We start from the raw sequence: 26224 nt of genomic DNA on the forward strand, positions 1-26224 counted from the left end.
TTCCTCTGACAGCAGAGATGGTTCTGCCAGGTCGGAGGATCAGCCTTGGCAACAAAGCTAGAAAGAGAAGAAAATCAACCCAGTGTGCCAGGGGTTTGGGGCTGGCCAAGGCCAGGAACTTGTCCCAACAAGGAGGCGTGAAGCCCCCAGAATAGCACCAGGTATGAAGCTGCAGGCCTGCTCACTTCAGGGTGGGGGTTCCTGGCACATCTCTGCTGCAGGAAGGGCTTGCAGGACGTTCTCTGGCTGCTCTCCGTTCCAGCAATATTTGTTCTCATTTCCTGAGTCATGAAGGAGAGCAGTGAGGAGCGGAGGAGCCGGCGGGAAGCACGGCCCCGGGCTCTGCTGTCCCACATGGGCGCTGCGTGGGGATGTGCTCAGCCCTGCAGGGCTGACAGTGCAGGGGAGAAGAGCTTTCCTCCTTCATTGTGCTACTGCCAAACGTGGTGCTGCTCTACCAGACAGCGCGGATCGCTGGCAGAAGGGAGGCAGGAGCAGTGAGAAGCACACAGCTCTCCAGCAGCACGGATGGGCGCTGCTCCAAAGGCTGTATGGCACTTTATGGCTGCTGAGGACCTGACTGTTACAGATAAGTGATGTCAGCAGCTTAATTGGAGCTCGGCTGCCTGACACCCGGAGCACCCCCTGTCCTTTACACAAGGACTGCCTTTCCCCACCTCAGAAGATAAAATGAAATAGAACTCCAACCTTTCCAGCCCCTCACAGACCTGAGCAGAGGCTCCTGGTGGCCGCAGAGCACTTTATGGCCCCATGTGGGTGCTGAGCAGCTGGAATCAGTGCAGATCAGTGAAATGAGAGGAGATGGACTGCAAATGACAGGAGCGATGTCAAGTGAGCCTGCCTATTGCCTGGCCTTGCTTGTTGGCAGGCCATACCTCTGATCATCTACTTGTCTATTTGCCCTTAGAAGGTTCTGGAAGGTTCTGGGCACTGTAAGGTCCACGTCCTGCTGCTCTGTCTCCCTTTCCCACTCCCACTCATTCTCTGCTGCCCAACCCCATTAATTGTCTCTCTGTCCACTGAGCTGCTTGTGCAATGCTGTGTGAGCCCTGCTGAAGCCCTTTCAGAAAGGGTGGTCAGGCACTGGAATGGACTGCCCAGAGAGGTGGTGGTGGAGTCACCGAGCCTGGGGGTGTTCAAGGAAAGGCTGGATGTTGTGTTGAGGGACATGGTTTAGTGGGAGCTATTGGGAATAGGTGGATGGTTGCACTGGATGATCTTTTAGGTCTTTTCCAACCTTGGTGATTCTATAATTCTATGATTCTATGAAGCTGTTCCTTCTACTAAAACAGGAAAAATCAGATCTTTTCCTTGCTGCATCTGTTAAGTTTTGCTTCCTGAATTTCGCTGCAAAAACAAGCCCCTGGTTTACAGCCTTTCTGGCTAAGTCAGCCCGAGGCACGGCCCACAGCAAGGCCTTCATTGCAATGCTGCCCGCAAGGATCTCTCTTTTGCTAGCTTTGCTAAATCAGCACATCTGAGGATGATTTGGGTTTATCTGGGGTATCAGAGATGGCAGCGGAACAGAGCGATCAAATGCTGTGTGCTCCATCAGCCAACAGAGCCGCGTTAGCTACAGCAACATTCAGCCTTATCTCAGCAGGACAATTCCACCTAAGTGTGCAAAGCAGAACATGAAAGTGCTGTCTGAAAAGTGCAGACTGTTTTTCAAAGGCACCAGACGGAATAAGAGAATCTGGGGTTAGGAAATGCCACTGAAGCCAAGAGCAGAGGAGAGTCTGACACAGCCGAGGTGCTGCTGTGAGGTACGCAGGGATGGGAGCTGTTGGCTCAGGGCTCCCGGGAGCTCTCACACAATCGTGCATCAGCTGAGTCAATTTCTGCCCATCCCAGCAGTGCTTGCAGTCTTCTTGCTAAGGCCATTGCCAGGGCAGAACCCACTGCACATCTCAGAGGTCTGACTGCATCATCCTTGTCCCACGGCCACAGAGCAGCGGCTGCAGGAGGGCCCTATGGCCAGCTCTGCTCCAGCTCCAAACGTGGCCAAGAGGAAAGCACTGCTTTGTGCCTGTCGGGATGCATCACTGGGCACCGAGCAGCGCTTCAGCAGCACTGCGTTCTGAGGCAGCAGCCCTGCCCTGAGCTGCTCTGCTCCTCACTGCTCAGCGCAGGACTCCGGCTCTTCTCTGACCGCATCCGTCCCAGAAACCAAACCTGAAACAGAAAATGAAGGGGAAGCAATACTTCTTATCTGATGAGAGCAGCAAGGATGTGCTTGGAAAATTACTCCCATGATCTCTAGAAAAGCAGCTTTCTGAAGAAATGCTTCTGACTGCTTTCAGGTCACTGGGCTGCCCTGGGAATTCTCCATCAGCGAATGCTTTTGTAGGCACTCACCCTGTGCTGTGTTCCATGCAGAGCCGCTGCCTCTGAGCCTGTGCCACACCAGCAGCACGTGCAGCCTCTGTGCCCCTCCGCGTGCAGACACAGAGCAGTGCAGCCTCACTTGTTCACCACCTTTCCTGCCCGGTGGTTTCTGGTCAGCTGATGCCTTTGTTTGGTTTATGAAGAACTCGGGCATTCCCCACACCTCAGTGTCTCAATATTTCAGCATCTCTCACATGCAGCCAGCAGTGCCATTGCCCTACTTGTGTCGGGGCTTGCTCCTGTGTTGGCGCTTCTGCATGTGCTTGTGTTCATCCTGGTGTCTGAGCTTCTCCAATTCTCTGGTTCAGGGGAATGAAAAGAGAGGCAGAGCTCCCTCTTACAGCATGGAAGGCCTTGCCCTGTCTCTTCAGTCCATCTCCATGAGGTCTCTCTGTGAGAAAGTAGAAATGTGTGACATTTGCCATGCGTTGGTGTTCACAGCAGTGCTGTGTGCTGCCCCTGCAGCAGCGATGTGGGGTGAGGTCCCCCCGTGCCACCCCGCTGTGCTCTGTGGGTTCTGCATCCTCACACCCCAGTCAGGCTCAGGGAAGGCTGCACTTTGCTGCCTCCCCTCCCTGCTGACCCCGAGCACAAGGCCTCAACGCCTCCAGGTGGGTCAGTTTGAAAAAAGCCACTCGGAGGCTCATTTCCCACAGCAGACAAATCCCCAGCCCTGGGGTGAAGCTCTCCCAGACAAAAATAACCCAACCAGAGCTGTGGGCTGTAACTCAATTTGAACAAGGAAGCCGCAGAAAAGCAGAGCTGCGCACCATCTCAGCATCCTCTCAGTCCCACTGCAGCACAGCGCACACCGTGCTCCTGGCTGATGCCAGTGGGGTGGAGCAGGAGGATGGGGGTACGGCCAGGATGGGGCTGGCTCCTTCTCCCAGGTGAGGATGGGCAGAGCTGAGGGGTCGGGTCTGCTGCTCCCACAGGTGCGGGTTCCCCTTTGGGCGTCAGCCCCGGGGCGGCCGCTCGGCCCTGTGGGGATAAGCAGGCAGCCAGGGCCCCCGACGGGTGCCGGTTCCTCTCTGCTGTGCAGGAGCTCCTCGGGGGAAGGCGGCCCGCACACTGATGTGCCGTTTCTCTCCCTTGGTGCTGTGGGGATTCTCTGCAGTTTGCCAGGCTCTGGTTGTCTCCAGGGAGGTGAGCGGCCGGGAGGGCGAGACGCTTTCCCTGCACTGTTGGTACGCGAGGGGCTACGAGGGCTACAACAAGTACTGGTGCCGCGGGGCCGCGCGGGGCTCCTGCCACAAAGTGGTGGAGACTGCGGGGCGAGAAGTGCCGCGCCAAAACGGCCGCGTCTCCATCACGGACAACCACGTCTTCTGCGTGGTGCTGCTCACCGTGGAGGAGCTCTGCATGGAGGACGCTGGGAGCTACTGGTGCGGGGTGGAGCGGGCAGGCAGGGACATCATGGAGCCGGTCACCGTGAGGGTGAGACCAGGTGAGCGCTGGCATCGAGTTGGCTCGTGTTTGTGCCGGGCAGAGGGCGGGGGGCCGCTGGGTCGCGCCAGGAAGGAACGGTGATGTGGGGAACAGCCCCTCAGCCCTGCTGCAGTTACAGCAGTTGGCACCCGGTGTAAAGCAGCAGCAGGGTTGGCAGGAGATGGGTTGGTGCTCACAGATGGATGCGGAGTGCTGGAGACCCGTGCAGGGTTTGCAGCACCGTGGCTGCCTGCTCTCCAGCATGAACTGCACACAGGAAGGACGGAAATCCGCTGCCTAAAATCGGCAGCGAGAGCCTGCGGCTGAGCCACAGTGCTGCAGCCAGAGAGCCTGCAGGGCCTCTGAAAACGAAAGCAGGGCTGTGACACAACGTCTGAGTTTGTAGCTGAGGAAAAGGGGCAGATCCAACTCCTCCAGCTTTGGGAAAGCTCCATTTCATGGCTGTCAGATTGATGCTGGGAATGGCATCCCACAGGGATGTGGGCAGGGTAGGGGTAAGCACTCACCTCCTGCCAGCTGAGGTGTAGGGGCTTGAGCTCCCCTCCAGGGCACAACTCCCACCAGGGCCGTCCCTGATGCAGCCATACCCACAGCTCCCAGCCCTGAGCCCTGGCTCTCCAACACCACAACGGAGTTCCCCCACACTACGAACATCTCTGCTGCAGGGTGAGTCCATGGCAGGGAGGGCGGTGGGGTCACAGTGATTGGGCACCACATTCCCGGCATGGTGGGTCATGGACACACGATGGAGCCCATGTGCTCTGGAGCAAAGCAGCAGCAGGGACTGAAGCGTGATCTCAGGCTGCTTGCCCTGCTTTGTGGTCCATCCCACAGTGCGGGGCTGCAGAAGGAAAACACCAGCCTTCAGAAGGGTCAGGAACAGCCCCCCTCCTCTCCTCCCAACCTCTCCAGGCCAGCCCTGCAGGTCCTGCTGCCCACCGTGCTGCTGCTGTTCCTCCTGGCTGTGGCTGGCTCTGCTGGGCTCATCCACGCCCTGCGGAGGAGGAGAAGTAAGGAAGGTAATGGCACTGGAGCACGACTAGGATTCCCTGCCCAGAGGGGACAAGGCACGATCCCAGCCTTACCTCCCTGAGGAATGTGAGCTTTGATGCTCCCTTCTCCCCAACTCCAGCCCTACAGAAACCCCTGGGATTGGTGGGAAGCTCCCAGCTGCGCTCACTGGCAGTGCAGGCACAGCAGCACCATCAGGTAAGTGCACAACTGCCCCATGGAGCCACAGCCCCCCAAACATCCCCTGTAGCTCCAGGCTGCTGCGGCTGCACAGGGGCAGGGCTGAAAGCAGTGGGGACACGAGTGGGGCCGTGACCCAAACTGCAGCCCGGTGCCGGACAGGCTGCTGGGGACACCCCACCGCCTCGCACCAAAGGCCTCGCAGCCCCCAAACAGCCGGGCGATACCGCAGAGCTGAACGGCATCTACGACAATGAGCTGCACCTCAGGAAGGTGAGAGCCCGGCCCGGGCAGTGCTGGCGCTGCAGGGAGGTTTGTGCAGCACGGGCAGGGGCCACACAGGTCGGCAACCCCCAGGGCACCCGCACTGACAGCAGTGACACAGAGGAGCAGCGCAGTGAGCTGGGGGACGACGGAGTCTACATCAACAGCTGATGCTCGAGAGGATTCCCTGCAGTCCTTATGGGACGTCGCTTGTGGGCTCTGAGCGGGGCACAGAGCAGCAGCCCCCTCCCCGTGTCCTCGCTGCAGTCTCAGCAGTGTGACGGCCTCTGCCATGGGGCTCTGACGCTGCTCCAGCCCAGCTTCCCTCCTCTGCTTTGCTGCTGTGGATTGAGCGGTGCCCCCAGGATGGGAGGAACCCAGATCCCCATTCCTTTGTATGCTGATGCACGGGGCATCCTCCTGGCTTGGCAGCACGTGGGTTGCTTTAGGTGTATGTAAGCAGCAATAAAGAAACACCCTACAGGGCTCAGTGCAGAGAGATGAAGATCCTGAAGTGAAACAAGGACCACGGGGCACACGGCTGGTGCTGGGACTGGACAGGGTGAGCAGGGAGAGGGGAACGGAAAGAACACGGAGCAAGGAAAGCCAGAGGTGAATGGGGATGGGGCAGCAGCTGAGGCTTCACTGCCCAGGATTCCCCATGAGTTTTATCAGCAAAAGCATGCTGGCAGTCATCGGCCACATCTTGAACTTAGAACATGCTGCTGTGTGCAGTGACCTGGGGCCAGAAGGGTGGAAGCCGCTCACAGCCAAACTGCCCCAGGTCCCTGGGAATGGGGCTACGAGGAACAAAAAGCAGAGCTTCCTCTTTCTGTGCCAGGGAAGGGCATGGGAGAGCGTGGGGCAAACGGGCAGGGTGGGAAGGAGCTGCCCTGAGGTCTTTTCAAGGGGCACTGAGGAAGAAAGGCACTGGAAGGGCACAGCTGTGCTTTGTGCAGACTGTTTGGGTTCTGAAATTTTGCTGGAAACATTTAGAGAGAAAAACAATGTCACCCAGAAACCGCATCTGTGCCAAAAAAGGCACCTTTCTGGGGAAGCAAGGCACTTCTGCTTGATGCACCAAACAAAGGCAGCCACCCTCGCTGTGCCAGCAGTGGAGATCTGCGCTGGGGGTTTGCACTGAGTCGGGGCTGGGGGTGGCAAAAGCCCCTCTGCTGGGACCCCAAATCCCTCCGGGCTGCTGGGATGGGCACCACAGCTGGGAAAGCTCTCTGCATTATGGTGCTTTGCTGGAAACTGGTGGTGGTTCCAGAGAAGGGTCATGAGATCAGAGTGACTCACGGATAGGAGGAAGGAAGCAAATGCCTTTAAAAAAGACATACAGGGTCTCAAGCAAACATTGCCCAGGGAAACAGGCTTGGGAACCTCCTGGGCACACAGCAGCCTGCTCCGTCTGCCAGGAGCTCTGTGAATCACCGCGGGGAAAGGTCCATGTCAGGAGGGAGAAGCTGAAAAATGAGGATTATTCTGGTTTGGATGATTTTCCCAGGTAAGTGTGGGTCATATTTGGGTCAGGGGAGGCAGAGGGGTGCAGCCGTGCAGCCAGGGGTGCCCACCACGCTGTGGGGCACAGCTCTGTTGCCGCCATCCTCCCCTGGCAGCTGCAGCACCCAGACAACTCCAGCCTGCGCTACCCGTTGTATTGCTGCTTCAAGAGGCTTCTTCTGGCTTGCCACCGTGCTCACTGGGGGCTCTGTTCTTAAGGCTGGGGACATCCCTCAGCGCTGGCTGAGCTCACAGCCCCTCTCCTGTCCCCTGCAGGTGTCTGGGCGGTCTCAGGTCCCTCGCAGGTGACGGCCCGCCGGGGCAGCTCGCTGTCGGTGTCCTGCAGCTATCGGCTGGGCAACAAGCTCCACTCCAAGGTCTGGTGCAAACCACACTTTTTCAAGATCTTCTGCTCCTACATGGCCCAAACCAATGGCTCAGAGGCGGCGATGACGCAGGGCAGGGTGTCCATCAGGGACAACCACACGGCACTTGTATTCACGGTGACGATGAGAGATGTGATGCCGGAGGATGCGGGCTGGTACTACTGCGGGGCAGTGAAGTCCCTGTGGCACATCACAGGCAATCGGTGGCACAAAACCGAGGTGCTCGTGTCTGAGGGTAAGGCAGAGGGTGCCCGGGGCTGGTGCTGGAGGAGGCAGAGGGAGGATGGAAAGCACTGCACAGAGCAGAACCTCTCCCTCCCTCCTTGGTAATGTCTCTGTTCCTCTGAGCCCACCCTTAAGGTTTCCAGTTCTCTCCAGCAGAGACTCTTTTTCTCCGGCTCCTGGGTGTGCCTGCACCACATCACAGCAGTGATGCTCTTCTCTTGCATAACATTTCTCCAAGTAAAACATAAACATCCTATTTCAGAGCATTGTGCCATCAGTACTTCCACTGTGGTTTTTTTTCTGCAGCTCTCAGCACTTTCCTTACGCCCACAGGGATGGAGCTGACCCCGAGCAGCAGTGCTGTGCTGGGTGCTGGGCCGGCACAGGGTGATGCCCACAGCCCTACAGGGGCCACGGACCCCCTCCATCTCCTCCAAGGTCCCTGGATGGTGACCCAGGGATGGGCTGTGGGGGTCCTGCATTGACTCTCTGCCTTCTCTGCACTCGTTTCAGCCACAGCCGAGGCCGGCGATGTGCACCCGCTGCCAAAGGCAGAGCCATCCCCCACTGGCTGCGAGGAGCCTCCAGCACTGTGAGTTGGGGCTCGGGGTCACACTGGCTGTGGACGCTCCCAAGGCATCCCGCAGGGTGAGCGGGTGGAGGCTGGGCACGGGGATGCTGCAGCCTGCATCTTCCTTGCCCAGACCTGGTACAAGCTCTGTTGTTGTCTCGCTTCTCCTCCCCAGGTCCCAGCTCGACATCACCCTCCTGCTGCTCGTCCTCGGTGTGAAGGTGCCTGCGATCCTGGCCCTGCTGTGCGGGGCCGTGTGGCTGAGGAGGTGGCACAGGAGCTGCAGCCCATGGGAAAACCTGCAGCAATCTGAGAAGTCCAGCAGCACTGCGGCACCGGGCAGCTCGGCCCCCCAGCAGCCTGACCCCCCGGCAGCACCACAGCATCCTTCTGGTCCCCTTCTCCACACCCTGCCAGGGCTGAGCCACTGCAGCTGCTCAGCATCAGGAAGCTCTCTCCATGCAAAGCCTCAGCCCCTCCTGATGCCCCCCAAGCTGCATGAGGGAAGGATTTCTGTGCAGAGATCTCGTGTCTGCTGAGCTTGAGGTGCCACCAAAAACCAATTTTGAAACAAAGCCTGGGTATCCTGCAGGTGTCTGTCTGTCTGTCTGTCTCCCGCACTGGCTGGGGCTCCAGGGGCTGCCAATACAAACGTGTGGGGCTGTGCTGCTGTGCAGGGAGCCCCAGCTCGGGGGGCATGGTGTCACATGGGAGCCGTGCACTGCAGCCTGACTGAGCTGCCCACAATTTCAGTCCTGCCCCATGCAGCCACACACCCACAACTGGCTGAGTTGTGTCTTCCCATGGCAGGACTGCCCATCCTGAGCCCAGGGCTCACAGCACACCTGGCTGCAGCGCTGCCTCCTCCCCTCGCTGCACCCCATCCATGGCTCTGCATCCATCCGCTGCTGAGCTCCACCAGGGATCGCACTCCTTCCCATGCTCTGTGCTTGGCGGCAGCAGAAGCAGTGCTGCCATTCATGTGGGGCCCTTCAGTGCACATTGTGTCCTCTGCCAGGACATTTTTTGTGTCACAGAAGATAACTTGCCCAAACGGAGCTGGGGGAACCCCATCAGCCTGATGGAACCCCACTGTATGGGCATGCTGAGCCCAACCTGTCCTCCAGGGCAACGGCAAGGTGCATGAGGGACTGGAGCTGCGGGGGATGGGGTCTGGGGATTAGGAAAGGCCTGGAGACACACAACTGAGGAACAGGATTGTGATGGAAGAGGGTGGTGTTGGGGTGGAAGCTGGGCAGCGAGGCTCGGGGGGTGGGAACTGAGTGCTGCTGGTGACAGAGAGATGAAGGAAATGAACTGAGAGCAGAGGAAACCAGAACTGCACATTGCAGTCCGACTTCTGCAAGTGCCTGGCCGTGAGTCAAGCAGAAAGGGGAAGGCACAGCCCTGAAGGGCAGGCACAGAGCACGATCTGCATGAGGGCTGCCCGGGGCAGAAGTGCAGCCGGTGCGGCCATGCGGCTGCTGCTGCTGCTCTGCTGCGCGGCTCTGTGCCTCCCTGGCCGGGCGGTGCGGGGACCCGGCACCGTGGAGGGGTACATCGGGGGGTCCCTCTCGGTGTCCTGCTCCTACCAGAAGGGGTACGAGAAGTACCCGAAATACTGGTGCTACCCTGGGACGATTAACACCTGCTTGTATAAACCCTACCTCGTCATCACGTCGGAGCAGCAGCCCTGGGCTCAGCGGGGCCGAAGCTCCATCTGGGACAACCGCACGGCGCGGGTGTTCACTGTGACCGTGAGGGACCTGACTGCGGGGGATGCAGGCACCTACCGCTGCGGGGTGCAAACACACCTATGGCGGATGGATGTCGCCGATGAGGTGCGGGTCACCGTGTTGCCAGGTCAGTCCCTGCCTGTTCCCCGCTTTGCACAGCGCTTTTGCCCCCAAACCCACAACCACCACACCAGGAGCTGGGGCAGGGCCGTGAGATGAACTGGGAACGGGATGCAGAGGTGAGAGGGTCGGGGGCTGCTCAGTTTGCTGCGTGCTTTTGCAGATCCATCATCGAGGACTGACATTGCGCTCCCTCGGATCACCCCAGAGCCGCTGCCAATGGGGACGGACGCTCCGACCGGGACTCCAGCCGTGGCGACACACACTGCTCCAGGGACGGACACCGCTCCGGACCACCGCGGCTCGCTGCCGCTGTTCCCACTGCTGGCAGGGCTGCAGGTGCTGGCGCTGCTGGCCATGAGCGCTGCCGTGCTGCGGCTGAACCTGCGGAGCGGCTGCACCCGGCCGCGCCCCGCGACCCCGCACCGCTTCTCCCCGCAATAAAGCTCCGCTCCGGCCCCTCTCCCGGCTCCGTGCTTCCCTCCGGCCGCCGCGCGGGGGTGCAGGGGGCGGAGGGAGTAGCGGGGCCCGAGCTCCGCCCGTCCGACGGGAGCGGCCCCGGGGGCGGCGGCACGCAGAGCTCCGCGGCTCCTCGGCCCCGGCGTCCCGCAGCCGGTGCGGCCATGCGGCTGCTGCTGCTGCTCTGCTGCGCGGCTCTGTGCCTCCCTGGCCGGGCGGTGCGCGGACCCGGCACCGTGGAGGGGTACATCGGGGGGTCCCTCTCGGTGTCCTGCTCCTACCAGAAGGGGTACGAGAAGTACCCGAAATACTGGTGCTACCCTGGGACGATTAACACCTGCTTGTATAAATCCTACCTCGTCATCACGTCGGAGCAGCAGCCCTGGGCTCAGCGGGGCCGAAGCTCCATCTGGGACAACCGCGCGGCGCGGGTGTTCACTGTGACCGTGAGGGACCTGACTGCGGGGGATGCTGGCACCTACCGCTGCGGGGTGCAAACACACCTATGGCAGATGGATGTCTCCGATGAGGTGCGGGTCATCGTGTTGCCAGGTCAGTACCTGTGGGTCTGACGTTTCCCCCATGCCCAAGGAGAAGTGCCAGGAGCAGGGCTGTGTGATGCAGCTGCCAGGAGGAGGTGGGCACCCGACATGGAGCTGCCCTGGGATGCATCACCAGGCTGTGCAGGCTGCCACCATGATAGGGGTCTCGGTACGGTCCCTTTTTCTGCCCCTCCTTCAGCTACCCCCTCTCTGCAGGGCATCACCCTGCTCTCATGCTCCATTTTCACTCTGCTCTGATCCCACTGGCTCTCCCTGTGCTCCCCTGGCCCACATGTTGTGCCACCACGGAGTCCCTCATTCCCGCCCCATTTCCCACCAAGGAGCACCAGACCCCCAGATCAGGGCCATGCAGTACCACTGCTGGGGTGTGTGTGTGTGCTGGGGGGACTGGGACTGCTGGGCCCCGCTGCAGCCCTGGGGAGGGGGCTTAGAGCCTCAGCCCTGTGGCTGTGTGCTCTGTGCAGAGGGGACTCCGTGTCCCTGGGGCGACTCTGAGTGCATCACCTCCAACTCTCCCAGACGGCAGCATTTCCCATGGAGGCAGGCAGATGTGCTGAGCGCTTCCTATTCTTTCACAGGTCCTACCTCAGCATCACCCTCCACATCAGCCATTACCCCTGGCTCCATTTCGGGCCCCACATGTACGCCTTCCCAGCAGGAAACTGCAGAGCAGACCGCACGCCCCACTTCCTCCGGAGACCTCAATGAAGGGCAGTGAGTACCACTCAGGCCCACACTCAGGCTTAGACCTCCTGCACCTCCTGCCTTTGCCTTCAGAAGGCAGCCTTGTGTCCTGTCAGACAGCTGCTCAGTGCAGACAGCAATGTGGGACCTGGCAGAGACACACCTGCCTGCTGGTGTTGAGCAGCAGGAGGAAGCAACAGGTCATGGCTGTGTGAGAAGAGAGCTTGGGCTGCACCGCCGATCCCATTTCCTTCCTCATATCTCAAAGGGGTGTTTGCTTATGGGAAGCCGCTTGTGCGCTGAGCTGGATGCTGTTCTGCTTTGCAGTCACACATGGCCTCGCAGGGGCTGCCCAAGGGGCAGCAGCAGAGCTTCCCTTTTCCTCCGTCTCTCGGAGGTGATGCAAGATGTGGGGAAGGCTGAGGTTCCCATCAGTATGGGTGATCTCCTTCTCTAAACCTGTCCCCTCGACACAGTGACTGTGCCTTTGCTGGCAGCAAAGCAGGTCACCAAACAATGCATCCAAACCGGAGCAGAACAATAGAGAGGCAGTGGCAATAAGTGGTTCTTAAAACACTGGAGGTGCTGCAGCTCTCAGAACGGTGTCCCATTTGCTGCTGCTCCTTGCAGGCCGAGGACCACCTGCCTGCTTCCCTTGCTCTCCAGGCAAGCCCTTTGCCCACAGCCATGACCAAGCCGAGCAAAGAGAGCAAAGTGAGCAGGAGCAGCTGACCACATGCCTGCTCTGCAGTGGTTGCTGCTGGCTTTGCTGCTGAGCAGAGTGAGAGAACAGAAACTCTTTCCTCATGCAGGTTGGACGTAGTCATGGGCATCCTCATCCCATGCATCGCAGTGGTTCTGTTTTTCCTCACACTTGCTGCTACCGTTTTGGTAATTCTGTCCTGGAAGAGGAAGAAGGGTGAGCGAAGCTGTCACCAGTGCCTTTTTCTGTCTAGATTTGGTGTGAATTTTGGTGCCAGCACAGGGAGGGGCAGAGGGCCGCCAGCTTTCTGCTGGGTCTGCGTTTGTTGCAGAGCTGCTTCGGGCCAGGCGCCCCGGGTCCCTTCCTGCTCTGCGGTGAGGTTGGCCGCAGCAGCGCAGGGTTTCACACGCTGCTGTTCCTCTGCTTTCCCTTTTGTCTGACCATGACTGCATCTCACGCAGCCCTCGCAGAAGCACCCATCGAGATGGGCAGCACTCGTGGCACAGCCGACGCGGTAAGGCGAACAGCACGGGCCCAGGGAGCTGAGCGGGAAGGGGGGAAGCGCTGCACTCTGTGCTCCTGCCTCCATCCCAGCACTGAGGGCAGTGGGATGGGAGGTGCTGGAAGTGCACCCCGACTCTTCTTGTTTGGTTGCAGGAGGTGCTGCAGTACGCGGATATCAGCCACGCGGGCACGGAGCAGAGCCATCCGTACAGCAACGTCAGGGCTGCCCCTGCATCCCCACAGGCAGCCACCGAATATTCCGAGGTCAAGAAGCCGTGGCAGGTGGGAAAGCTCAAGAAGGCAGCAGGAAGAAATCTCGCTTGGGGGCTGTAATGGGGGAACCTGGTGTGGGGCAGGGCTGGGTCAGATGGGGGGGTTACAGGTGGATAATTGCCACAGATAACGAGGCTGCCCTCCTGCTCTCTGGTCCTGCAGCTGCAGTGGGTGCTTGAAAGGGTGGAAGAGGCTCTGGCAGATGGATGTTCTTTGGAGAAACCATGCCAATCGTTTTTTATATTTTTTCCCTCTTTTTCCCAGGATTTAAAAGGGAGTACAGAGAGCCTTTATGAACAGGTGTGCAAAATCCCTCCCGAGGAGCAGGAACAGCTCTATGCCAACATGGCTCCCAGGCAGCAGCGTGCAGCACAGTGAGGATGGGGAGCCAGCACTGCTGTCTGCTGGGAGCTGCTTGGGACGCTGAGACCCACTCGGGGGCATCAGGACAGTGCGTGGGGCAGCCAGGAACCGGCTGCATGTCAGAGCTGCTGCTTTCCTAGGCTCTGCTGCTTCTTCGATACCAAGACAGGAGGAGGTTGAGCAAGAGGCGACAACGTCACTCCCTGCGTTCAGAGACCTCGTGCCCCACGTGGCAACCGTGCTGGGAGCAGAAAATGGTCCCTGCATTTGTGCGGCCCCTGCTGGGGGGGCGGCCGGCAGAGATGCTCCCATTCGTCCCGCACGGCCGCTGGGAAACAGCCGCTCACATCCCCGCGCTCCCCAGGGCGGCTCCGTGCCCCACGGCCCCGCTGGGAGCGCACCCTGACGGGCCGCGGCTCAGCCCCCCCACCTCAGCCCATCATTTACTCCCGGGCGCCCACACGCATTATGCTCCATAAAACATCTCTCTCAATTAACGCAGCTGATACTTCGGTGAATCCGTGGATAACTCCGCGGAGCCGGGCCCCGTTCCACCGCATCTGGGGGTAATTTTCACAGCAAGAGCTGCTAAGAGCCGCTGCCGGGGGACAGCGGGCGCTGCGGGGCCAGGAGCCGCCCGAGATCTCAGTACAGACGGGGCGGAGACCCGCACAGCCGCCTCGTGGGGCCGGAAAGCTCCGGCGCGCCCTGCAGCCCTCCGCCTCCGGCGGCACCGCGAGGACGCGAGGCGCGCCCCCGCACACGAGCACGCGCACGGCCTACCGCACACGTGGACGCGCGCAGCGCACGCGCAGGAAGGGACCGCTGCACGCGCGCACACGCGTCCGCTCCTCAGCAGCGCGCACGCGCTCCGGCACGCGCGCCCCCGCCCCTGGAGCTCGCGCGCCGTGCCCGCGCCTTTGGCCCCGCCCGCCTCCGGCCGCGCGTGCGCGCCGCAGCCCGCCCCGCGCCGGCGGAGCGGCCGTGACGATGGGGGCGAGCGCCCGGGTGCGGAAGCTGGCCCGGCGGTACCGGCTGGCCGTGGCCACGGCCCTCGCCATCCTCCTGCTGCAGGGGCTCGTGCTCTGGAGCTCCGCCGGCCTCGACGAGGAGGGCCCGGCCGAGGTGCGCAGCGGGGGGACGGAGAACGGAACGGGCCGGGCCCGGGGCGGGGGGCGGGCCGGGGCCGCGGCCGCCGGTGGGCTCGGAGGCTCCGCTCGGGGCGCGGCCGGGCGGGGGCTGCGGGGTCGTTTGGGGCCGCGAGGGTCCGGGCGCTGTGCTGCGGGCCGCGGGTCTGCGCGGTGGGCGGAGGGGAGGCGCGGAGCGGAGCGCGGGGCTGCGGAGCGCGGTGCCCGTGTGACGCTGCCCGCAGCCCCGACCTTCTCGTGCCTCGGGACGGCGCCGGCCGCGCTTTTGCCTCGCGATCGCACGGGAAGCTGAGGCGGGGGCTGCGGGCAGGGCCGGCGCGTGCGGTCGTCGCTTCCACCTCCCGGCGGAGCTCTTCGCCTCCGGGCCGTTCGTGGCGTTGCGTTTATTTGTCGAGAGCCGCTCCGCTGTGCCCGGGCCTGGCCTGCTGCAGGGGGCGAGCGGCAGCGACGGCTCGTAACGCTGAGCACAAAGGGAGGGAAGGGGAAGGAAGGAAGGAAGGAAAGGAAGGAAAGGAGCTCCTCACCTTCGCTCCGTTGCCGCCTCCCTGGCTGCTGGAGCCGCCCCTGCGGCCGCAGGAGTTTCCCTGGACTAGAAACTTCTCCCCCGAGGGCAAAAAGGAATGGAGCAGCCACTGCAAGGAAGCAGGAGGAAGGTCTGTGGGTTGGTCACACGGCCAGCAGGTCGATCGCCAGCCCCAAGGCTGGGTGAGCACAGCAGTGAGTCAGAACCGGGATGTGGCAAGGAGAGCGGACACGGAGTTACCTTTGATTTGAAGATGCTGTGAGTGTGTGAGCTGTGCAGCCAGGTGTGACCGACAGCCCCGTCCTCTTTCCCTGACCTTGGCTGGACACTCATCCCAGCTGCCCTTTCTCTCTCTGCACCGGCCTACGCTGCTCCCCAGTCTGCCGTTATCACTTGGGCAGGCAGTTCCTGGTGCCACTGTCATCAGCTCTGCCTGCCTTTGCTCCTGCCCTGCGCAGCCTCCTTGTTCCTCCTGCTTTCCTCGTGCCTCCCCCGGCACCGAGCTGGGCACTGACAGGTTTGGCCGTGGGCAGCCTCGTCTGTACTGGGGACAATTCGCCACCACCAATCTCACAGCTCATAAGATGGGAATGGAGAGGCTTCTCTGGAGAATGCAAGAAGCCTCATGAACTTCACTGACAGCTCAAACCCATCAGCAAGCTGGGAAGAATGCAGTAAACTGTTTTAGAAAGACAACAAAGCTCTTTGGTTCTGTGCCCTCCTGCAGTTTCTGCTTTTGGCCAGACCTGGAGGAGCCACTGTTCCCTGGGGTATTTCTGGTAGAGATGAAGGCAGAACTCTCCCTGGAGTACCTGGCTTTGCAGGCTTGGATGGATCTGGGAAACTCTGGGATCTAATTGCTTGAGTAAATGGCTCCTTCCCACTAATGGACACTGCTCTAGCCTGGCTCATCCCCACCACAAGCCAACTGTGACTCGCAGGAGTGAGCACACGACCACAGAGCGTCTTTGTGGGTGGAGGTGAGGAGCTGTCACTGAGGAGAGGTGTTGCAGCCCATTCACGTCTTCGTGCTCTCACCTCCCTCCTGTGCTCGCTGCAGGCAGCAGGCCCCTCTCTGGTGCTGGAGTGTTGCTGTCATCCATGTGCTGCAGCCTCCAGAGAAGCTTCCTACAAAACATCTTTTCTTCCAGCTTTGCTGAGATTTCTTGGGTTTTGTTTTTTTTTTTTTTTTCCCCAGCCAGCTTGTTTGTAGGAGCTGTGATTGAGTCCATTTGAATCATGAGTTCAAGGACCTGCTGCTGGCTGATCTAACAGCACCTGAACCTCACGTTTCCCCAGTGACTCTGGAACATTTTGGCATTGGTTTTTCCTGATGAGAGCTGGTATTTGACAGGCACCAGGGTCAGTCAAGCCCACATGGAATGTTGCAGGACACCAGGTGTCATTAACTCTGCTCCTCTCTCTCATCACTGTTTTTTGATGTGTATTTGGGCCCTCTGCAGCATCCAGGACCTGGAGGCCCAGATGGATGCATCCTCTGTGTCCTGCAAAAAAGGGAGGAGATGCTTAGGAGGACTTGGCATCTGTGCTGAGAAGCTCCGGCAATGCAGAGGCTGTGATCCTAAGCTCACCTACTGCTTTCTAAAAGAACTCCTGGGGCAGCCAGTCCCTGTGCCCTTCCTTTCCCAGCAGTTTGGGCTCTATCTGCAGGAGCGGGGGAGGCACGAGGGATGGGATGTGGGAATGGGCCATGGGGATGCGGCATCCTGGTGCCGCTCTGGAGGAAGGGTGCCATGGGGACGATGGCCACAGCGCCCTGCATGTGGGACGTGGTGCTTTAGTCGCCAGCTGGCAGGCAGTGCGAGGTCAGCCCTGCTCCAGGGAGGTGGGGTCTGGGTGCCTGCCCACGGCTCCATGGCACCGTGCAGACCTCAGTGGAGGCAGTGGGGATGCAGGATGGAGGAAGTGACCGCTGGCAGGTGGCTGGAGTCGTCCATGTGTGCAGGGAGGAGGGACGGGCAGCTGCTGGCGCTCCCAGGAGCTCTGCCAGAGTCCTGTGCACGAGCCCTAAATACAGCAGAGCAACGTGGCTGAAGCTGTTCTCTGCCTGGCTGGGTGGAGGGATGGCTCTGCTGTGGTGCAGTAATTAGAAGCCATTCAGTTTGTTAGCTGGCAGCTCCAGAAAGGCTGGTGGTGTTTCTGAGGAATTCCCTGCTGTGAATAGCAGCTGAGTTCCTTCCAGGGGACACGTGGGGTGCTGTGTGTGGGCGCCATGCCGAGGCGTGCTGGCAGGGCCAGAGGGTCTTCCTGCAGGGCTGGGCTGAGTCTGTGGAGGAGACTCTTTGCTCATCACTTTCTGACTCCCTGCTCCTGTGACACGCAGAGGAAACAGGTCCATAACTCTCCAAACAGACGGGCCTGTGCCGTGCTAATGAGCTGCTCCCATCTGTCAGGGGCTGGCGGTGGCGCCTGGCTGCGTGGCAGTGGGCTCACCTGTCCCTGCTCACCATCAGCCCTGCGGGAGCCACGCAGCCCTGCGGCCCCTTCCTGCATGGCTGAGGATTGCAGGCTGTGGGGAGACCATTCAGCCCAGCACAGGGAGCTCAGGGACAGCGTGCTGGCTCTGCCTGTCGGCTGCTCACACAGGCTGGCTGGAACAGGCAGGTCTTGCCAGATGCTTTCTAGCCTTTGCGCAGCGTGATTTCTCCTGGCTGTGACCTTCCTGGCAGCTATGCCTGCAGGGAGGCTTGTGCAGCAAATTAACTTGGTCTCACCATCTCCGTGAGCATCTGTGCATCCCTCAGAAGATGCTGCTCCCCCAGAGAAGCTCCCAGCAGGTCTCGCTGCCTGCGGTGACACCGGTTGGTGCTGTGCCGGTGGCCGTGCCAGCTAAAGCCCTTCCCCAGCCCTGGCCAGAATAACTCAGGGGCTCTGAGTGCATCTGATGGTGTCTGTCATGCCAACCCCGCAGGCAGCTCCGCTCCTTGGCCCTGCAGCTGCCTCCCTCACTGCTACCATCCAGACTCCTATGTGTCCAGGAACAACTCTTCGCTCTTCCCACGTCTAACTCATTTCTGCTAATCAGCCAGCCTGGCAGAGGTAATGAAGTGCAATTAACTTCCCTCTGCACACACTTGGCTCCTTGGGAAGGTTTGTTAAAGGGATTTCTAGAGAAGCTGGCAGTCACTGCATCCGCTCCAGGTGAGCACTGGAAGCCAGGAAACGGAGAAGGGAGCACAACAGGTTCTTCCCTTACACTTTCCATCCCAATAAGTATAGCTGCCTCTTGTGTGGGACTCCATCCCTTGGATAAGCTGGGCTTCAGAGCCAGTTTGGGCTCACAGTGTGATTGTGACAGTGAGCAGCTGGTCTGTTTGCCAGCTGGCAGAGTCACAGCCACCAGCTAGGGGAGCCCTGTGCCTGTCCTTGCTGCTCTCTGCCCACAAAAGACCCTGCAGTGTGGCAGGAAGGCAGAGGGGACCTTGGAGCAATGTCCTGGTTGTTTGTCTTGGGTGCTGCAGCCACAGGGGCCGCAGAGCGGTGTCACTTGCTGGAACATAGAGGCTTGGGGTCTGTCCCTGTGAGGAGGCAAAGCACCGTGCAGGGAGGTGCTGTGGGGCTGGAGTTGGGGGTTTTGGGTGGGGACTGGAGTGATGCCTCATTTGCTGCTGGAGCACCAGACATGCTGCAGCACTGAGCTGCTGTACATGAAGCTAGTTATTCTGCTGGGGGCAGGAGTCAGATCACTGCTCTGGGCTTCTTCTGCTCAGCCCTGAGGAGACACTGCCGTGAGGGTTACCCGTGCCTCCCTTGCTTGCAGCAGCCAGCGCTGCTGTGCCTCAGTGTGTCCTGAGGATGGCAGAGAAGATGCTGGTTGTTGGGCTCCAGTGGGACACAGACGTTGAGCACTGGGAACAAGGATGCTCTGAGCGCATCAACAGCAGGCCTGAGTTAATACTGTGTCCTTTTCTGCATCCACCTCAAACAGGAGCGGCAGAAGAAAGCCAGGCTGCCCGAAAACGGCGATGGCTCCAAGGACTCTGACAGCTCTGCCGGGCGCCGGGGCAGCGCAGGACGGAAGCACGGGCGATGGCGAGGACGGCTGGACAGCCCCGGGGCTCTGGTGTCAAAGGTGGTGAGAGCTGTGACAGCGAGACACAAAGTGGGACGGCGGCTGCCAGCCGCACCGGACTCCAGCCGGAGGAACCTGACGGAGCCGCGCGGGGACGCCCAGCTGGCCGTCTTCCAGCAGGGTGACACAGGCAGCGTGGAGGGGGCTCCGCAGCCCACCGAGAACAGCTTCACCCCCAAGTGTGAGATCACGGGCAAAGATGCCCTCTCGGCGCTGGCCAGAGCCAGCAGCAAGCAGTGCCAACAGGAAATTGCCAACGTGGTGTGTCTGCACCGGGCCGGCAGCCTCATGCCTCAGTCTGTGCCTCGCCACTGCCCGCTCTCCGGTAAGTCCTGCTCACGTGCCCAGGCTGCCTGTGGGCATCTGGAGCATCCCGGTGAGATGGGTGGGCCCCCTCCTTCATGCAGCCAGAGAGTCCCACAGGGCCCAAAGCTGCCTCAACCTGTTGCTGATTCCCAAATTTCCGCCGCCTCTGTAATCCAGTTAAAGCTGTGCCAGCCTACTTAAACTGGGCTGTTCATCCCAAGCAGCAGCAGTTTTAGGGATTGGAGCCAGGTGCAATGGTCTGTTTTGAAAAGCCAGAGGAGGTGTAGTGGAAATGCTAAGTCAGGGCTTGAGCCAGTGATGGAGCACCTGGTGGGGAGGCAGGGCCAACCCAGGGGAGCTCAGGTGCATGCAGTGTACCTGACTGAGCAGCAGGGATGGAGCCAGGATCCACCCCTTCCCAGCCCTCATTCAAGGGTTGGCAGTGGATGCGTGGGGGTCTCTAAGAGATCCCTGCCTACCTGAGGCCTTCCCAAGGTAAGCAGCTTCTTTCTCTTTCTGCCCCTGCTGCTGTTGTGTTTGAGTAAATTCTCACTTGCTGTGACCTGAGTTCTTGCTGTTCTGCTGTCGTTGCTGCACTTTCCATTGCATTATAGGAGGGCACCCCTCCTTTCCCAGCACGTTCCTGTCAGTGTTACACTAGGGACTGCTCGTGCCAAGGTGCCTTGCTGTGTGTGGTAGGGCAGTGGCATGCCCTGTGCTGTCTGGAGCCAAAGCCATCAGGTTGCTGACAGCCCTCGCTTCCTCATGCAGGCAAGGTCAGCCCTGTGATCCAGTGGGATGAGAGCCGGCTGCAGCAGGTGCCCCCCAGCAACCCTGTGCGCATCGCCTACATGCTGGTGGTGCACGGCAGGGCCATTCGCCAGCTGAAGCGGCTCATCAAGGCTGTGTACCACCAGCAGCACTTCTTCTACATCCACGTCGATAAGGTACGTGAAGGGGGGAGGGAAGAAGGGAGAGGACGTGCTAATGGTGTCTGGATCCATCACCCAAGCAGTCCGTAGAGGTGAGGGCGCAGACTAAATGAAGACAAGGCTGTGTCTGCTGTATAGGATCTCCTGCACTGGAGGAAGTGACCGGGTGGTGTTTGTCATCACTGTGACTCTCCCACTGTTTCTGCCTCCCCAGAAATAGTAGAATCTGTCACCCTTGCCTGGAGCAGAGTGGTCTCAGCCCTTGGGGCCACAAGCAGCAAACAGTCTGTGCTCACCTTCCTCCAGTGCCACTTCCTTTCATGTGGGCAGGGGAAAGATTGTACTCCAGCCCAGAAGATGCAGTGCTCACACCCTGCTTCTCTGCTCTGTTATTTCTGTGCGTTGGCAACAGCCTAAAACAGCCCAAAGGTATGGCTAGTGCCAAAACACTCTCCATTCCATAGATCATAGATTCCAAGATCCCAGGGAGACGTCACTTTGCCTGGTGGAAGGGAAAGGTCAGCTGGATCAGGCAGGCAACTCTGTTCTGGCTGCCCACTTTTTGTTTCAGCAGTATAAATGAAAGGGGCTGCTGTGCCCTGGGCAGACAGCAGATCGTGGCTGCTGCTGCTCAGAGAGCCCTTCAGAGGTGGGCTGCCCAGCCTGCCAGCAGGGTTGGGGTCTGGGGGCATGGGGGGATGCTGGCAGCAGGTGGGGTCTGGCTGCCCTTTCCAGAGTTTCCAGTTCAACCCCTGAGAGCAGCAGCATTGAAGTTTAGCTGTGGTGTGGGCTGGGACACCACAGAGCTGCAGGGTCTGACTCTTGGTACTGCTCAGGAAGGCAGACAGGGGAGTGGGAGGGCAGAAGGACACGGAGCAGGGCTGGTGGTGAGGAGGACAGGGCCCTGGGAAGAGGAGTGCTCGCTGACCGTGAGCTTTGTCCCCTGCAGCGTTCCAACTACCTCCATCGAGAGGCAGTGGAGCTGGCCCAGCACTACCCCAACATCCGTGTGACGCCCTGGCGCATGGTGACCATCTGGGGAGGCGCCAGCCTGCTGAAGATGTACCTGCGTAGCATGAAGGACCTGCTGGAGCTGACCGAGTGGCCCTGGGACTTCTTCATCAACTTGAGTGCCACTGATTACCCCACGAGGTTGGGACCTTGTTGGATCAGGGAGGATGATGGAGGGGTTCGGGCTGCGTGGTTCCCCAGCAGCCTTGGGAGTAACATTGCTGGGAGGAGCAGGGAGCTCAAGGAAGAAGAGGTTAGAGTTGCACCCACGTGCTGGTGATGATACTTCAGGGCAAGGCTGGTCCCGTCTCTGTAGAGGAGCCCAGCCAGTACCTCAGAGGCCGTGCTTTCCCATTGCCTGGTGTTGCAGGAGAACGTGCACGTGAACACATGTGAAGACATGGATGTGCACCAGCCCTGCAAACCTCAGCAGGTGCCAGGCAGCAGAGGCTGCGTCTGCCCAGCAATGGAATAAGGGACCGAGTCAGCCCCTACCAGGCAGCCTGAGGCTCCTTGTGTCTGACGGCTGCTGCAGCCTGAGTGTTCACTGGGCTGCTTTATCCCACTAACACTTTCTAATTTACCTGTCAGGACCAACGAGGAGCTAGTGATGTTCCTGTCCAAATACCGAGACAAGAACTTCTTGAAGTCTCACGGCCGAGATAATGCCAGGTAATCCCAGTTAAAGACCAAGGGGAGGAGCAGGAAAGTGGGGAGATGCGAGGGGAAAAAAACAGATCAGTTGTGCAGGGAGTTGTTTTAGCTGCAGCCGCCAGAGCTGAGCAGCCAGCCCTCTCACTGGTGTCAATCCACTGGTTTTACACTGCAAGAGATCCGCCTGTGTCCTGGCGAAGCGGGTGGCGTCCCTAACGCCTCGTGTTTGTCCCTCTGCCCAGGTTTATCAAGAAGCAGGGGCTGGACCGCCTGTTCCACGAGTGTGACTCCCACATGTGGAGGCTGGGTGAGCGGCACATCCCTGAGGGCATCGTGGTGGACGGTGGCTCCGACTGGTTCTCACTGACCCGCAGCTTCGTGCAGTACGTGGTGTATGCAGACGACCAGCTGGTGTCCCAGCTGCGGCAGTTCTACACCTACACGCTGCTGCCAGCCGAGGTGGGTGCTGCTGGGCTGCTGGGCTGCGGGGCTGCAGGCAGGGGAGCTCAGAGCTGCCTTCGCTGTGGGAGCTGCCTTCTTCTTTCAGCCTTATTCCTTCTCCCCAAGAAACGGACAAAAGATGGTGCTGGCTTTGGTGGGACTTTCTTCCCATTGTTCTGAACAACGCCCCGCTCCATCCTTGCCCCAGGTAGCTGGGAGGAGCGTTGCAGGTTCTGCTCGTGCAGCTTTTGTGACTGCTGGTAGGAAAGAGGGGGCGGAGGAGCAGACTTGCCAAGGGTTGCGTTTGTATCCAGCCCTGTGCTTTGGGTCCAGACACTTGTGGGCTGGATAAGGAGTGATGTGCGTGAACGTTGTGGGTTGCCCTGTGCTGGGAACTGGGAGCAATCCAGGCCTCCCTGTTCTTCTGTGAGTGAGAGGCTCCGTTAAGCACCCACCCTCCATCCCCCCTGTGTCTCTGTCCCTTCTCTGCCATACAGTCCTTCTTCCACACGGTCCTGGAGAACAGCCACGCCTGCGAGACGCTGGTCGATAACAACCTCCGCGTGACCAACTGGAACCGCAAGCTGGGCTGTAAGTGCCAATATAAACACATAGTCGACTGGTGCGGGTGCTCCCCAAATGACTTCAAACCCCAGGACTTCCTCCGGCTACAGGTGAAAAAGATCCTCCTTTTTCCTCCTGCTCTTTCCCCTCCTCCCTCTCTCTGTCCCGGCTCTCCTCTGAGCTCCCCTGCAGATGCAGTGCCAGCTGCTCTGCACGAGCCTCACCCGGCCCAGCAGGAACAGGAGCAGGATTGGCTCTCCGGCCCCCGTGGGGCTCAGCACAGATGTGGCTGAGCGCTCTGTTGGCGGGGTTGTGCTGACTGCCCTGCCTAGCAGCCAGGTTCTGCTTGCAATGCTGCTCCTTTTCCCAGACTCTTTCCCATTTCCCTGCTCTTTCTTTGCAGACCTACTGGGGCAAATATCTGTTCTTTAAAACCTGTGAAAAAAGTGCTGTCATCTTTGGTAGGACAAAATATTTTGACATCCTCCTGTGCTCTCAGCAAGCTGAGATGTAAACTGAATGGTGGAGGTTTGGGAGATCTCTGTCCCTCGGTGGGATTTTCTAGTGAGGGGCTGCAGTACTCCATGGTGCACAGCACTGATCCTGCAAGCTGTGCCACATGGCCAGGACTCTGCAGGTTGGTGGATGGGAGCCCTTCTGAGCATAGCCAGATACAACAGATAAGGGGTGAATGACAAGTGGATGCTTGTGAGCACATAGAGGGGAAGGCAGTGGGAGAGATTGGAACCCATCTGCATTACCAGTAGCGATACTTTTTGCTACCACTGGTCCTGCCACAGAGGATCCCACACACAGTCTGTGCTTTGCTGCTCCTTAGCCTGCACCATCAGATGGGGCAGAATGGATCCTAGCACGCTTCTTCCCCCTGTGCCCCACACCCGGCCGCCCTGCTGAGGTGGGAGGGCGGAGGGGAAGCCGCCATTGCTGTTAGAAATGACTGTGTTGTTCCAGCAACTCTCCAGACCCACCTTCTTTGCCCGCAAGTTTGAGTCGACGGTGAATCAGGAGGTGCTGGAGATCCTGGACACCCACCTGTATGGCAGCTACCCCCCCAGCACGCCTGCCCTCAAGGCCTACTGGGAGAACGTCTACGACCGCGTCGATGGGCTCAGCGGCCTCAGCGACGTCACCCTCACCTTCTACACGGGCTTCTCCAGGCTGGGGCTCCGCAAAGCAGCATCTGTGGTGGCACCAGAGCAGGAGGAGCTCTGCAGGTGGGGCACTGACCGTGGCTCGGCCCAGGCTCTGAGGGGCGGCTGCACGTCGTGCTGGGAGGATGCTGACGCTCAGTTGTGCAACCTCTGTCTTTCTCCAGATTTGAGCCCCGAGGTTTCCCATCCAGTGTTCACTTGTATTTCTATGACGACCGTTTCCAGGGCTACCTGGTGATGCAGGAAGTGCAGAACTCAGCCACTGGCCGGGCAGAGTCCCTGGAGGTGTGGATGATGCCCCAAGGAGCTCTGAAGCTGGCGGGTCATGGAGGACAGGCAAACCGGTTACAGAACCTTGAGGTATGGGAAAAGTTTCCCTCAGAACTCCTGCTTTCCTCCTGAGCTTTTCTACACCGTGCTGCCCTTCTTTCTCTCCAAACCTGCACACTGAGTGAGGCAGAGGGGCACAGTGCCATTGTCATGGCTGAGAATGAACTTCTGTCCAGGAGTTTGGCTTCAGTTTGGAGCTGAACAGTGGAGAAAAGGCTTTGAAGGGATCTTTGAAGTGGGGGGAGTTGAGGCAGCTGGTGGCAACACCTCTGGCTGCAGAGGGCATTACATGCAGCTGGATTGGCACTGATGTGGTGCAGGCGGACAGGAGAGCAGAGCAGGGTGGGTGTGCGTCGCTTTGGGCTGCAAAGCTCATTTCCTCTCAGGTTTGGGATGGTGAAGCACAAATCCCGAGCTGGTAGCATCTGTTTGCCCAGTGTCCCACTGCCTCATGCCTGTTGTCCCTGCAGGTGGGCACGGAGTGGGATCCCAAGGAAAGGCTCTTCCGCAATTTTGGAGGCTTGATGGGGCCTTTTGACGAGCCGATGGCCATGCAGAAGTGGTCGCGAGGCCCCAACCTGACAGCCACAGTGGTGTGGATTGACCCCACGTATGTTATTGCTGCCTCCTACGACATCACGGTGGATGCTGAGACTGAATTCACCCAGTACAAACCACCCCTGAACCGGCCTCTGCGCCCCGGCATCTGGACCATCCGCCTGCTCCAGTTCTGGGAACCCCTGGGGGAGAACCAGTTCTTGGTGGTGCCACAGACCTTCAACCGCAGGCAGCCTCTCAGAAAAGGTGAGGGTGCTCTGGGATCGAGGCCGAGGTCTTTCTGCAGGCAGTCCCATGTGCTTCCCCCCGTGGTAGCCTCCAGCCTGCAGGAGCCATCCTCCTCTGCCTGTGTATCCGCATGTGTCAGACGAGGCCGATGTGTCTGCCACATCCGTCCTCCAGGTGCCTCCCTGTTCCTTGGGCTGGACTATGGGCTGCAAGGGGCCGGGATGCTGAGGGTGCTGGGAGGAGCAGCGGAGTGCTGGGATCAGCAGTGCTCACGGCTCTCTTTGTCCCCATCCTGCACAGATGATAGCGGCTGGCTGCACGGCGGGCCTCCCCGCAACGAGTACATGGAGCAGAGCTTCCAGGGCCTGGGGGGGATCCTGAACCTGCCGCACCCCGAGGAGGCAGAGGCGGCGGCGGCACGGAAAGCACAGCTGACGGGGCGGGCGCTGGACGAGTGGGCAGACAGTGCCATCAGCACCTTCTGGTCCGTGGCGGACGTCTGTGTCGGCAGCGAATCCTCCTGCTCCTCCCTGGAGCTCTGCAGCAAAACCTCCTGGAGCTCACTGTCCCCGGACCCCAAATCAGAACTGGGGCCCGTCAAACCTGATGGGCGGCTGAGGTAGCAGGAGCAGCCGGGGGGCGGTGGGAGCTGGGGCCGTCCTGCATCACTGCCCTACGAGGGGCTCCAGGCTGCATCGCCCCGCGCAATTCGCACCGAAGTTACTTGAGGAAGAGAACGGGGAAGTGCCGGGCTGAGGGATCCTCCTGCGGGTTTCTTCTGGAGGAGGGGGAGGTGCTCTTGGCCATCTCCCCCAGGAATGGGCACTTGCCGGCCATGGGCAGCGTGCTGGGGTGCCC

At 60.0% G+C, this 26224-nt stretch overlaps 5 protein-coding genes across 5 annotated transcripts; all 5 read left to right on the plus strand.

The window, feature by feature from the left end:
• Positions 1 to 845: 845 nt before the first annotated feature.
• On the plus strand, positions 846 to 5420 carry LOC306953348 (CMRF35-like molecule 5; the record flags this gene model as incomplete). The annotated part of the gene is given in 7 exon segments (XM_079544242.1): positions 846 to 852; positions 3452 to 3856; positions 4440 to 4524; positions 4693 to 4877; positions 4991 to 5067; positions 5197 to 5395; positions 5398 to 5420. Coding segments are annotated over 7 exon segments (981 nt in total).
• Positions 5421 to 6789: 1369 nt separating this feature from the next.
• On the plus strand, positions 6790 to 8540 carry LOC306953485 (protein CD300H-like; the record flags this gene model as incomplete). The annotated part of the gene is made up of 4 exons (XM_079544396.1): positions 6790 to 6823; positions 7096 to 7440; positions 7944 to 8022; positions 8177 to 8540. 4 exons carry the CDS (start codon positions 6790 to 6792, stop codon positions 8538 to 8540), a joined length of 822 nt encoding a protein of 273 aa, XP_079400522.1.
• Positions 8541 to 9476: 936 nt separating this feature from the next.
• Positions 9477 to 10301, plus strand: LOC306953349 (CMRF35-like molecule 2; the record flags this gene model as incomplete). The annotated part of the gene is made up of 2 exons (XM_079544243.1): positions 9477 to 9864; positions 10021 to 10301. 2 exons carry the CDS (start codon positions 9477 to 9479, stop codon positions 10299 to 10301), a joined length of 669 nt encoding a protein of 222 aa, XP_079400369.1.
• A 179-nt stretch (positions 10302 to 10480) lies between these two features.
• LOC306953350 (CMRF35-like molecule 8) lies at positions 10481 to 13421 on the plus strand (the record flags this gene model as incomplete). Its single annotated transcript, XM_079544244.1, has 6 exons — positions 10481 to 10868; positions 11458 to 11593; positions 12376 to 12482; positions 12728 to 12780; positions 12924 to 13052; positions 13308 to 13421. 6 exons carry the CDS (start codon positions 10481 to 10483, stop codon positions 13419 to 13421), a joined length of 927 nt encoding a protein of 308 aa, XP_079400370.1.
• Positions 13422 to 14396: 975 nt separating this feature from the next.
• On the plus strand, positions 14397 to 25989 carry XYLT2 (xylosyltransferase 2; the record flags this gene model as incomplete). The annotated part of the gene is made up of 11 exons (XM_079544347.1): positions 14397 to 14531; positions 19027 to 19495; positions 20248 to 20423; positions 21358 to 21560; positions 22011 to 22091; positions 22316 to 22532; positions 23012 to 23188; positions 24051 to 24313; positions 24415 to 24610; positions 25051 to 25384; positions 25667 to 25989. 11 exons carry the CDS (start codon positions 14397 to 14399, stop codon positions 25987 to 25989), a joined length of 2574 nt encoding a protein of 857 aa, XP_079400473.1.
• Between the last annotated feature and the right edge of the window lie 235 nt (positions 25990 to 26224).

The sequence above is a fragment of the Tetrao urogallus genome, assembly GCF_951394365.1.
Source record: "Tetrao urogallus genome assembly, chromosome: 18".
Taxonomy (NCBI): Eukaryota; Metazoa; Chordata; class Aves; order Galliformes; family Phasianidae; genus Tetrao; species Tetrao urogallus.